Genomic DNA, 13,335 nt, shown 5'->3' with positions numbered 1-13,335 from the left:
TTTCAGCTCACCCTTATTCAATTCACCCAACAGCAGATCTGGTCTTGATATCTTTTCTCTATATCTCTTTTTTTTTTTTTCCTAATAAGATGTACTACACATCATTCTAATTCTAATTGTGAACCAACTTCACAGCAGGAGGGTTCTGACATCTCGTTAGGTTTTCTGTGATGATTGCTTCATATCAGCATATTTTTTGTGTCACATTGTGGTGTGACATTAGGGCTATCTCAGTTTTCTATTCCCTCTTTTAAAATACCATGTTTAATTGTTTCTTCCTGAAGATGCTTCAGCCATCAAGATAAGCGTAACCTTTAAATTAAATGAAGGAAAATGTAGTTTGAGAAAGACTGAGATGTTTCAAGAAGGTCTGGAGCAGATGATACCAGGTATGAATATAAAAATGCAGGTAAGCAGGGGCTAAGTGTTTTCCAGATATGAAGTACACAACAGGCAAAGCATAGAGGACTGAAGGCTTTCTGCTCTTCACTTCTTCCTGCTTGGCCATGACTCTTGCAACAGTTATTTCAGATCCCAGGATTTCCTTGTGGCATCCTCACAGTCTTGCTAGGAAAGCCCTTATCCTTTTTTTGTTTGTAATACTGCTAATAAATTCTCCATAAAATCAACCATTCTTTTTGTTAATTTGATTCCTTCCTTTCCTTCATCTTTTTATCTTTCTCTTCTTTCCTTTCTCACCTGCTCCTTACTGTCTGGTGCCTTGTTGAAAAATCTGACCTTTTATGCTGACTCTATTGTCCTAGGGTTATTCCTCTTGTCTCTTATCTTCCTTTCATACTTCAGCAGCCCCAGATGGATGCAGCGAGGTCAGCTCTTCCATCTGCTCCAAAGCAGAAAGAGTAGCCTGGGAATTTACAAAGTCAGCAGAAAATGAGGAGGAGTATTAAAAAAAAAAAAAAGAAAAATTGGGGAAAGGAGTCATTAAACAATATGATGAATCAGTGTGTCTGATTGTTTGTCCTTAGCAGAGTAACAGTGAGGAACTGCACTGAATGCTCAGTGATAAGTTACGTACTCCAGAACCAGAGTTTTTTCTGGGCGTTTCCTTTACCTAAGCCTTATTTCCTCATTGAAGCCATGAGAATGGTCATGACTGTGTGAGGGTGCACCAGGTGGGGGACTGGCCAAACTATTCCTTTACTGGCCCATGGAGGTGATGGTTTGCTGCTCTCTAACTCTTCATGGTGACCCACGTGCTGAGCACCGGTGGCCGTTCAATAACAGACCTGGCCAAGCTTTTGCTTCCTTTGGTTTTGTTCATACAGAGAGACAAAATTCAGTAATGGAGAGCTTCCACTATGTAAACCTAACATGCAGCTCTGGCAAGAAAGTTCATGGAGCCCTCAGTAGACTGGCAGCAACGAGAGAGATTTTTATCACTGCGGACTTTGAGCTTGCAATGAGCCGGAAGGAGGTGACAGGTTGGTTGGAAAATAATCCCAGGTGCGCTTTGAAGCTTCTTGCTGTTTGCTCCTTAATTTCTGTATTTTTCACTTCTGTCTGTATGCAAAATGATGATGAAAAGTATCTCCTGTTTTGAACATTAATTTCACTGCTTCAGAAAGAGTGAGGGATGGGGATGGCTCTAAAGATCAAAGAGCTGCCCGGTGTACTTGTCCTTGAGGATTTCAGACTTGTTCCCAGAAGGTGCTTTCTCAGTGATTTGAGTTGGTTGGTGTTTGGAATTGGGTGGGATATTGTACACGGTCCCTCAGGGCAGCTTTCACCCCTGATGCTTTTCAGACACGTGTGACGTGCGCTGTGCCCGCAAGAAGACGGAGAAGCGGTTCCGGAAAACCATCCGCACCTTGAGGAAGACGGTCAGCAGGGACCAGTTCCGCATCCGCCTCTCCGGCACGGAGCATGAGGTGGCCAGAAAGGCTCTCAAGCCCTCGGAGCCACAGCAGTCCTGTGGTGTGGGACAGCTGCACCCCGGGCTCAGATGTGGTGAGTTATGAGGGAGTTGGGGATGGAGAACCCCGTGGGCTCCGCTGCTTTGCTCAGCCTGGAGCTCGGAGGGATCGGGGTTCACTTGCCCAGGAGAGAGCAGGGCTGGGTGTGCAGAAGTGGGGGTGCTGTCAGTGCTGCTGAAATCCTCTCTGGGAATTTGGTGTTGGCAATGGGTGTGTTACAGAGTAGAGCAAGGGCTTGCTGCACTGCACTACAGCTGATGCACAGCCTGGAATAAGCTCGAAGGTGGAAATCCTGGGAATAAATAACATCAGGCACCAATGGCCTTGACATCACCAATGCTACTTTTAAGACTACATTTTGTAATAATTTAGTAATGCTGTGTTCCTGAGCTTGTGCACAGCTCACCTCTCCCTAGTCCCAAGGAAAAGGCTGCTCAGAATTTGATACAGTCACATTCACTTTGCTGACTAAGCTCAGAGTCCCAGAGAATCTTCATGACAGAGTTATAAATTCATGGAGATTTTATAGGCCATCACTGAGAAAAATCTTAATTATCATGGCACTGGAGGGCACCACCATAATGCAGTCCATAGTAAATGCTTCCAAAGAACAAAAGTTAAGGAGAGGGGTCAGATGCTACATCTTAACAGAGGCCTAACAACCATGACAGCTAATTCAGGCTGCACGGGGTAGGCAGCGTGTAGGTGGATTGTGAATCAGCAAGCCTTTAAAATGCTTGTCACATTGAATTAGTACGTCTTTCAGCAGCAGCACTTGGCCTAAGAATAGATTTTCCAATCCGGTTTTGCTAACTCTAGAAAAACTTGGATTCGTAGAACAGACAAATCATTTAAAACATCTGTGCAAGCAAGCAGGGAATTACTCAGGAAATCTCAGAAAAAGTTGTAAGAGTTCTTTTTTTTTTTTTTTCTTGGAACATTGCAATAAATCTGAAAAATTCTGGAAAGCTCATCAAGATGAGTTTACAGGGATATTTTCAAGCTATTTTGTTGGATGCTAAAGGGAGGGTTTGAAAAAAAATCTGTCATTCCAATTGTATGGAGCACAGTATGACTCTGAAGATATTTGTGATTTCATCTGGAAAAAACAGAGATGAGTAAGCTAAAATTGTTGCAGGTGGAGAAGGCAATGTGAATTACCATTAGAAATTGGAAGAGGAAAGAAACACAATGTTTTTAGGTAGCTGCAGAATCAGTTTAATGCCTCAGCACAAACGAGAAGCATACGTGGCATTTCTGTGCTAGCTCAGAGAGAAAAGGGAGTTTTGGGCAATGCCTGCCCAGAAAGCTCTTTGGTGGGGTGAGCACAAACAGCCTGCCCATAGTTAAAACAGAATCACTGAGTGTACAAAGACAAAGGTTTTGAAGAACAATTTGTAGAAGTCAGGCCTCTTCTGGTGCTGAGTTGGTGCCACAGTTTGTTCTAGCAGGTGCTGCCAAGAGCAGTGCAATGGCCCTGTGTGTCTCCTGCCTTATGGTTTGATTTGCTCGTGCCTAACAAGGTGCAGTCACTAAATGAACCTTCCTTTCTTCAGCTGAATTACTCAGGCCACATCCTTGTGGAGATGTGCTGTGGTCAAACAGGAGGTGAAACTCACACTGCAGCCTTTCCCTTACACAGATTTTAAGGGCTCTTGCCTTGCACTTGCTTCCCTGCTTATTTTCATTCAATGTCCAAAAAAATTAGTATCTTTGAAACGTCCCTACAGCACTGGTCAGGCTGCTGGGAGCTGGGCAGACAGCTCCCTGTTGCTGAGAGGACATAAAAGTACCCACAGGTTGTTAGGGATGCCTCATTTCCTTAGAAAAAGCTGATTGTCCCAGGGTGAATGGGTAAGGTGGGACCAGGGGGCTGGGCTGCCAGGCAGGAGCTAAGAAATAGGCTGGGGAGAGGAGAATAGAGTGGAACAGTGTGAAGAAAGGCAAGGAGCTAGTTCAGGGATCTGTGTGAGGGTGTTTTGGTTTTTGTTTCTTTGTTTTGGCCTGATTGTTTTGCAGAGCTACTTCTGGATGGGACTGGGGGTCTGCTTACCTAGCCATGCTGGTAGTTCTGGGGAGAAAGTGGTACACAGCAAGAGATGCTGGTCAGCAGATGGTTCAGTGGAGACAGTGGATGTGGCCTCTGGACAGCTAAGGACTTTTGCTCAGTCTGGCCAGAGGAGTAGGAAGCAGTGAAGGAACAAAGCAGGTCAAAGGGTCTTACAAATCTTCTTTGAAACCTGAGTAAAATGCAGGCTTTAGTACATTGTTTTCAAATACTTGGAGTATGGTTAGGTTAGATACAGTTTTGGTCCTCTTGTAGAATTCCCCTGGCACAGCACTGTCTGAAACGTTATTTATATTTGAGCAGTGTCAGAGGGAAAGTCCAATTTCTGCTCTGGCAACTTTTGTGCTGTGTAACTGGCCTGCAATTGCAGCAGCAAGATAAATTTCATTTAGTTTCACACTTCTGGTGAGGTAGTTCTATCCCTGATTTTCCTGTCTTAATTCCTATGGTCTTGAGTGGGGCACAGTGCAGACGAAAAGCATTAGGAAGACACCAGGAACAAATTACATGTGGTTTCCAGGGTATTTTATCATTGTTAATATGCTGGATGCTTGCACCAGTGTACCTGCTGTTCTTTAAACAGCTATTGCTGGTAAAAGGGAATTCACTGCTGATTCCAAGGGATAGTGTGCTGAATTTCACCTTTGCTGTTTATTGTACAGTTCTGTTTGGGATTTTCTGATGATTTAGAGGCTCGAATATTGCATTTTTCTACCTTATGTGCGAGTTCTGTATTTATGATGAGCCTATTCAGCACTGGCTCATGTTGGTTAATCCCATGAAGTCCTGAGTATGGCTTCCAGTGAGTAAGGAGCAACCAGTGACAGGTCCAGAATCATGGATATCCCATGAAATGCATATAGCAAAATGGAACTTTCATCAGCCTTCCCAGAGAACTGGATTCTCTTAGCAGAAGTATGATTTTTCTGTGTTGAAATAGATCTTAAAGTAACAAACATCCATTTTGGAATTGTCAGTGCATCAAGTCTGTGTGTGAACCCTCTGAGCATGCTGGAAATGCTACGTGATGCCTTGAGAGGACATTTGTCTTGGTGACAATGCAGTTTCACTCACTAGCCTGGCTACAAGTGTTCATTCTCTAGTATGAGCTTGACTTCGGAGAGATTTATCAGCCAAAGACCAACTGTTTAAATAATACCAATTCCTTTTCAGAAAGTGTTTTTCCAGAAACCTCTGTATTGGAAAAAATAAGTTCCAACCACAAGCAATTTAGCTGCTCTTCCACTGTTTAAAACTGTGTTATACCTTGATCACGTCCCATGGTGTCAAAAGCACACCTTGTCTCTTCTATTTGATTTTGGTTTGGTGGTTTTTTTTTTTTAATTTTTTTTTTTTAATTTTTGGTGTTTTTTTAGTGTTGTTGTTTTTTTTTGTTTTTTTTTTTTTTTTTTTTTGGCTTGGACACACCAATACTTTCAGAGGTAGAAGGAGGCACTGAGATTTACCATTTCCTGAAGTGGATGCAAAAAAGGATATGACAGCCAGTCCTTGCTCCACAGCAGTTTCAAGTGGGTTTCCCCAAAGATCTGTCACCTCAGAGAACAGCAGGCATGAGCAGCACTGGCACAGGAACTGCTCTGCTGGAAATGATGAGCAGCTTCAGCTTGTGTGGGAGGTGTCAGTGCATTTCACTGCTCAGCATTCAGCAGCTTTGTCCCCTCAGCTGAGAGGATGCAAATAAGATAATAACATTTCATTCAAAATGATGAACCACGTCTCAAGGGTTTGGATATGGTATGATATTGGCATTATAAAAGTTTGAGAGAAGTATCTAAAAGGAAAAGCAAAGTGCTCCCTGCCTTTGCAGTCATTATAATGAAAAGTTGTGTTGCATAACTGTTGGGTTTTTTGGTTTTGGGGAAAAGGGAGCTATTTTTCCTGCTAACCTGCTTGCCCTGCAAATCATGGATTCAAGAAGGGTGCTGCTTTTCCTGCTAACCTGCTTGCCCTGAAAATCATAGACCGAAGACATAAATCCTTCGAATGCATCACCATCTCATGTGACCTAAATGTGTGACCTGCTCCAGCACAATAACTTAAAGGATGCCGCTTCAGAATCAATTTGCATCACTTGTTGGTGATTTTCCTTATAAAGTCAAGGCATCATTCTTAAGAAAATGGTGAATTGGTGGATCATGACCTCCTTTATGAGGTTCACCTTCTCAGCCCCTGAGATACTACAGCGCTTGTCTATAGGAGCAAATGCTCAAAGGCTAATGTGTTGAAAAGAGGGGAAGAGCCTTTAAATGTCTTTGTAACTGTTAATCCTGGTTCCCTGTGGGCCCCTCTCTTCCCCCCACCCCCCCTTTTCTTCTTGTTTTTGCATCAGAAAAGCTTTCACTTTCCCCCCCCCCTTTAAAACAGCTGCATGAGACTCAAGACCAGGTTTTTAATGGGTATTGAAGATAAACAAAGACAGTGGCTGAAGAAATGAAGTCTACTAGAGGCAATTGGTTCTTTTGTTCATTTGGAGAAAAACAATCAAGTTTCTGAAAAAAAAAAGAGCAAAGCCAGCCAGTGGAATTGTGATTTAATGTCATTATTTGCAGATCTTCAGAGATGGTTTTGACTGGGTATTTCCCACACGTCAGGTGGGAACATACAGTTTCTAATTTTGAGAAATGAAGCTCATAAACTTTTGTACTTGTTTTCTTTAAGCAAATATCTGGAGAGGTTTACCTTCATAGAGGTGTTTCTTGTGGTTTTTTTGGTTTTTGTTAATTTTGTTGGGCTTTTTTAAAAAAGTATGTTCATCCTAATTTTATGTACAATCCTATGGAGTTTGTGGGATGATTTCTGTGGTGAAATAATGCCCTTATTATTAATGTTACTATAGCTGAATCTAACACTAAGTCTTATTTGTTATGCTAAATTGAGCCCCTGTGAATGCTGTGAGCTTCTAAACAGGCTTTCCTCACTTCCCCAGCTCTGTGCTCCAGTGGGGTTGGATGAGTGGCCTCTTTGGAACATTTCTAGGTGGAAGATGAGGAGGAACTGGGAGCAGTTTACAGGGAATGTGTTTATGGATTGAACTGTCTGGACACTCGTACTAGTGTGAAAAGCTTGATTTGATGTAGCCATGTGAGGAAACAGATATATTTGTGAGTGTGAGGCATTAAAACTTGGACATGACATGGAGTAATTCTAATATTTGCATTGAATATTGAGTACTTGTTAGACTGTAAATAGCAAAATCTGTATGTGGGTGAACAGACCTCTTTTCTCAAATGCACATGGGATCAATCAAAGCCTGAAGTGTTTGGTGTGTCTCAGAAGTCAGAGTTTTTTCAGCTGGCTTTGAACACCCTGTTACAGTGGTGCAGTGATGATATCTAGCTTTTTTTCTTTATGTTGTTGCCACCACTTGGGAAAATCAGAAGGAAATACCTGACTCAAATGGTTCAGATTTAATGGAAAAGCTCTCCTTTGGTCCAGATGGAGGATCTCGGTGATGTCTGAGGAGGTTTTTTTTAAGCTTACTTCCACAATGAAAATTTTCAAAAATTAGGCACTTTGCTAATTAACCCAAGAGGATTTAGATTAACTCAGTTGTATTCCTCGGGGAGGTCCACAATTTTCACAACATGTGGTTTCAAGACAAGAAAGATGCAGATGGTAAAATTATCAAGAGATATCTAATGGGATAAGTTCTCAAATGCAACATTTCCACATAAGTGGTGGGCTTGATTCCTGACCAGGGCAGGTTTTCTTTGAGCTCTGATAGATGTTCTGCTGGACTCTGAGCAAGTTTAGGAAACCTGAAGTACAGTTTTAAGACTGAATTTGTAGGGGCAGTGTTTCTGTTCAAAACACAGAACAGAGATACTCCATCTCCCAAATGCAAAAAAAAAAACCCAAAAACAACCCAAACAAAAAACAGCCTAAAACACCCCAAACCACCCCAAACTTGACATGTGATTAAAAGGAATGGAAAAAGACAAGCTAAGGGGAAAGTGCAAATATTTTCTAGCAAGGCCACTCAGAGCATTGATTACCCATAGAGCCATGGAGTTGTATGAGGGACTTTCCATTTCTTCCAGGTTTCTGAAGTCAGTAAGCACTTCTCAGGATCACCTTTCCTAACCCTGAATTGTCATTCCTTGTCGTGGAATTGTAAATAGTGCTCTTTCCTTGCCTTATTAGGAGTGCTGCAATGAAAGCCTGAATTCATTCATGTTTGTGGAAGTGCACAAATTGTACAGAGATGAGTGTTCTGTAGGAATGTTTATAAAATGGAGAAAGGCTTGAAAAGTGTGGGAGCAAATGAATGTGTGTCCTTATGAGGGCAGAAGTGATGTGTGGTGGAAAAAGTTAGGAGCAGGAGCTCAGACTTCCTCACAAGCTTTCATTGATAAGCTACAGAGCATTGCTTAACCTGCTGCACTTTATTTTGAAGCCAAGGAGGAGCTCCCAATGATTCCTCTCGGTGTATCAGCCATAAACAAAACTCTTCATCATTGATCATGACCGGTGGTTAATGCCCTGCTTGTTGTTAGTCATATATCCTGAAATGAAGCCAAGGCCAATTTAACTTCCTAACAAAACAGCTATTCACTGAGTGATTTATTGGAGCTATAAACTAAAACTAACAGTTTATTATCGTAACAGGTCTTAAAAGGACAGAATTTTTCAGCACAGCTGAACAACTGCAACAGTGTTTTGTGCCTCTCCAGAGCGGGGTAATTATTAAATACCGGCCCTGAACCCAGTTCTTTTGTGAAGAGTTTGAAAAACAGAACTTCTCAAAGATACTCAGGAATATTTCTGGGCTTGCTAGATAATACTGAGGTGTGTGATAAAGTAAAATCAGTCAGAATGGGTTAGAGCTGCCTGTGCACCATACAGAATGCAGCAGTCCAGTGCACAGATAATTATGACCCAAGATTATCAGAGGAATGGCAAGAACATTTCTGCTTTAAAAGTCTTTGAGGCATAATGTTTGGTTTACTGAATTTGCACAACTGCTTGTTGCACTTGCGGTTTTCAGACTATCCAGTAATGCTAATGGTCATGAAATATGAATATTCAATAATAAGATTAAAGTACTTACAGAAATCTGGAAGCATGTTTTTGGCATCTTAGGTTCAGTAATAAATTATTTCATCTGGGAGGAGTTCAAGAGCTGTCTAGCTAGAATGAGGAGATAATCACTACATAATTGCACTGCACAGAGGAGCAGAGAGCACTGGACAGGCTGAGTGTCCAGTGTGGCCTTGGAACAAAGTGTGAGATCCATTCCAGCTCCCAGAAGAGCTCACTAGCCCCGGAGGCTGTCAGTGTCTGCTTCCCAGTGCACATTGGAGGTGTAAAGCTCCAGCTGTTGCCAGCATCCATTTCTGAGCCCTGCTCCAGCTGCCCCAGTAAAGCAGAGCAGTTTCCCTGTGGGGCTGTGGGTCCTGTGCAGGCTCACTAACTCTCCTTCAGCTCTAATGTGTGTTCTCCCTCTCCTAGATCAGTGCTCCCCTGGTGAATATTCTCCTGATGGCTTCAAGCCTTGCCTGCCATGTCCCCTTGGAACGTACCAGCCTGAGGCTGGGAGAGTGTCCTGCTTTCCCTGTGGAGGAGGTCTAACAACGAGGCACAGTGGGGCATCCTTGTTTCAGGACTGTGAGACCAAAGGTGAGGCCAGGATTTGCCTGATGGACTCATTGATCTGGGGCAAAAGGAAACGCTGCTGCTCAAGGGGGGCATCCAGAGAAGGTTCTTTCTCCTTCTGAGGATCAGTCCTTCCAGGAGTCTCATAGCAGGTTGGCCTGGCCTGGCTGTGAGGAAATGCAATAAAACCTCAATTCTTTCTAAAATGGTTTACCAAAAGCATGGGTAAAAGAAAATTACTTATATAAATCATTAGAGGACAAAGTCTTTAACAGAAAATCTACTGCTGCAGAGCAGAAATAAGGGATAGAAATAAGATCCTGATGCAAACATTTGGTAGTAGTTTGGATTAAGAGATCTCTCTCATTTCAGTTAAGATATGTTTTTTGAGAATTACAACATATTGTAAGAATTTAGCAGTATCACTGAAGAATTAATATTACTGGTATTAGTGTGATATCTAATATCTTCCTTCACTGAACCCACAAATACTGCCTTTTCATACTTAATTTTGTGAAATTGAAGTATTAAAAAGCTATGCTAAAACTCTGGATCAAGATAAGAGGAGCTGATTTTAGTTTTATTTAACATAAACAAAATCAAGTCTATAAATGAAGTTCAGTTTTCAAATTGGAGTGGAGATTAAAGGAATTCTTTCTATTAAGTGGAATGAAGAGCTCAGGAATTTGCATGTGGAAGAGGCCACATGAGACATGGAATCACAGATGCAAGAACTATTTGGAGCTTATCTGAAGCATTTGGATTTTGGCAGCATGTAGGGAAGGACTCCTGGCTGAGCTAGCTTCCAAAACTCAGCAAGAATTATTTGGGAATAAGCAGAGCTTACAATGAATAGGAAAAAAGGGACTGAGCAGCATGGAAAACTACATTTGATAGTAGATCTTTTCAACTTGCGCAAAATAACCTAATAAATTGAAATTGTTTTGATACCCTCATAGTTTATTACTGTGGTTTCATTGCTGCTTTCACACAGAAGCACTCTACGGTGTTGCATTTGGGAATTTTGAACTTGCACAGAATGACCTGATGAACTAAAATTTGCTTAATTACCTCTTTTTTGTTACCCCCACAGTTTACTAATAGGGTATTTCAGTTTCTGAGATTATACTAGGTCCTACACAAATGTATAAAAGCATCTTCTAGTACACTACTGCCGCTTTTAAACCATGATTTTTTAATTCCTGTCCAGTTCAGTGTTCTCCTGGCCATTTTTACAACACCACAACTCACCGATGTATTCGCTGTGCAATTGGGACATACCAGCCTGAGTTTGGACAAAATTACTGCATTTCCTGCCCTGGAAACACCACTACTGATTTTGATGGGTCAACAAACATAACACAGTGCAAAAGTAAGTACAGCAAGATGGTTTTGATGCTCTTTTGCAAATAAAAAGACTGGTCCATTAATGTTTGGAGTGGCCCTAAGGGCAAAATTTAGCTTTGCTCCAGGGAGCTGGTGAGAAGGCAGAGGTTGCTTCTCTTTTGCTGCCTGCATCTCACCCCACATGGCTCACTGAGGTCTGTGAGAGCATTTTTGCAGACTGGTTCCATCTCCTTGTCAAGCTAAGTGATGACTGGGTTTTGCTGGTTGGTGCTGGGCTGCTCAGGGTCTTGCTATTGAATCTTTTCTCTCTTGATACAGCAGAGTTTGTGTCCTCAGCACCCTGATTTGTTCCCTCCTATAAAGAGGAATGAAAGCTGGCTCACTAAACTTAATAGCTCTAGTAACCATTTCTTGTTAATAACAGCCTTTGAAAGAGCCCATTACAAAGGGAGACGCTGCTCTGGATTTATGGTAGCTGTGGTGTGGGAAACTGAGGGTAAATTAAAGAGGGAGAATGGAGGGCAGAGAGGTGACTGCTCAGAACCCCCTCTGGAGTGCCTACATATGCACAGACACGTGTAAACACACCTACACAGAAATGTGAGAGGCTGGCAAAGCGAGCTGCACCTGCAGCAGATGCAAACAGGAAAATGTGTGTCTGTCACCTGTGCAGCTGGGGTGACTGCAGGAGAGCTGCCTTGTCCTGCATAGCGTGTTCTTTTCCCAGACAGGCAGTGTGGAGGGGAACTGGGAGATTACACTGGATATATTGAATCACCCAACTATCCTGGGGACTACCCTGCAAACACTGAGTGCACTTGGAACATCAACCCACCACCGAAGCGCCGCATCCTGATCGTGGTCCCCGAAATATTCCTGCCCATAGAAGACGAGTGTGGAGACTACCTGGTGATGAGAAAAAGCTGTGAGTCTGAAACACCCACTGGGGCACAGCTCAGTGGGCAGCACAGGGTTCTCACAGGCATTGCTGTTTGCAGAAACTGCATGTAGCCTGCCTGGCCTCTGCTGAAGAGCAGAAATTTCTTTAAGTGGCAAATGAAGAAGTCCTATTTGGCAGTGCTGCCCCGTAGCTTTCAGTGAAATTCAGAGAGTACAAGGCCATGATGTGTCAGTGAACTGAGAGAAGTATTGTTAAGCAGGGGTAGATGGTTCAAGTTAACCAGTCATGCATTATGCTAAGCAGTTCTAGCCCGGGTTAGGAAAGAGGAAATGCTTGCTAATCCTTACAGGTGCCTGATGTGTGGATAAACAACCCCAGTTTCTAGTGTAGGCACGTCCTTCAAACAGTAGACTGTTATTTTAGGAAAAAGGAAAATATTCCCTCACCAAAAAGTCCCTCATTGATGGCCTGCCACATCTTAAGGAGTTTTCTTAACATCAGCAAGCATTTTTCTCGAGGTAGCAGAGAAAACAGCTCTAGCAGCCTTTAGTACGAAGCATTGTCACACAGCTGCCTGTTGTGCATTTGCTTTGAAAGCTTCTTCCAACTCGGTGACCACGTACGAGACCTGCCAGACCTACGAGCGCCCCATCGCTTTCACTTCCAGGTCGAAGAAGCTCTGGATCCAGTTCAAGTCCAATGAAGGGAACAGTGCCAAAGGATTCCAAGTTCCTTATGTAACCTATGATGGTAAGTGGGTGTGAGCAGCTGGGCTGATGTGGGCTAGTGCAGCTGCAGCAGTGCAGAGCTCCCCTCCCTAAGCAGCAGGGCAGCCCAGTGCTCCCAGCAGTGTCACTAGGAGCTGCTTCCAGCTGTTTCCTTTAAACCTAATCTAAGGAATTCTGCAGTGTGCTGCAGTCTTTTAAGTGTCACTGTGTCTTCCAAACAAAAAAGCTGGGATTCTGGCCTGCAAATTACAGAGCTCAGACATAGAATTTAAATTTCATGCACTTCTGTGCATTTCCATTTTCTTTGGGTGGCCCCACTTAGGAATTAGGTACAGCCCAAGTACCTGTGTTTTATGGTGTTCCTGCTACCATTTGTAGAATCAGATAGCAAAATATCTATATTGAAAAGAAGCTTGAGGGGAAAGATTTTCACCTCACCCTGGTCAGAATCACGAGGTGTGAAACTGAAGCTGAGGATTTGCACTTCAGCATAAGTGCAGTGAGATTGTATGTTCTTCTCACACTGGATTAATTGTGAGGAAGTCATCCCTGCTGTGGTCTGCAGAGTTTCACTAGTAGTGGAAAAGTAATTTTTCAGGAGAGACCTCTCCTTTTGAAGAATTTCAGGTTATGATTGAGCAGGGGGGTTACTTTAAAGAAAGCATCCTCTTACATAATCCTTTTATTCCTTCTTCCCGTAGAAAAAAGTCAATATCAGGTTGTGGGTGTGTACAGATGGGT

At 42.7% G+C, this 13,335-nt stretch overlaps 1 protein-coding gene across 1 annotated transcript in view; it reads left to right on the top strand.

Moving 5' to 3' along the window:
* Positions 1-13,335, top strand: part of SCUBE2 (signal peptide, CUB domain and EGF like domain containing 2) — a 33,638-nt gene that overhangs the window by 19,069 nt on the left and 1,234 nt on the right. Inside the window, exons 14-20 of the mRNA XM_077784421.1 lie at positions 285-389; positions 1,287-1,442; positions 1,765-1,968; positions 9,475-9,642; positions 10,829-10,990; positions 11,693-11,890; positions 12,464-12,616. Of these exons, the coding sequence (XP_077640547.1) occupies positions 285-389; positions 1,287-1,442; positions 1,765-1,968; positions 9,475-9,642; positions 10,829-10,990; positions 11,693-11,890; positions 12,464-12,616 (1,146 nt within the window). The remainder of the gene's footprint in view (positions 1-284; positions 390-1,286; positions 1,443-1,764; positions 1,969-9,474; positions 9,643-10,828; positions 10,991-11,692; positions 11,891-12,463; positions 12,617-13,335) is intronic.

The sequence above is a fragment of the Lonchura striata genome, chromosome 6 (genome assembly GCF_046129695.1).
Source record: "Lonchura striata isolate bLonStr1 chromosome 6, bLonStr1.mat, whole genome shotgun sequence".
NCBI classification, from domain to species: Eukaryota; Metazoa; Chordata; class Aves; order Passeriformes; family Estrildidae; genus Lonchura; species Lonchura striata.
This window is presented reverse-complemented; position numbering and strand designations above follow the sequence as displayed.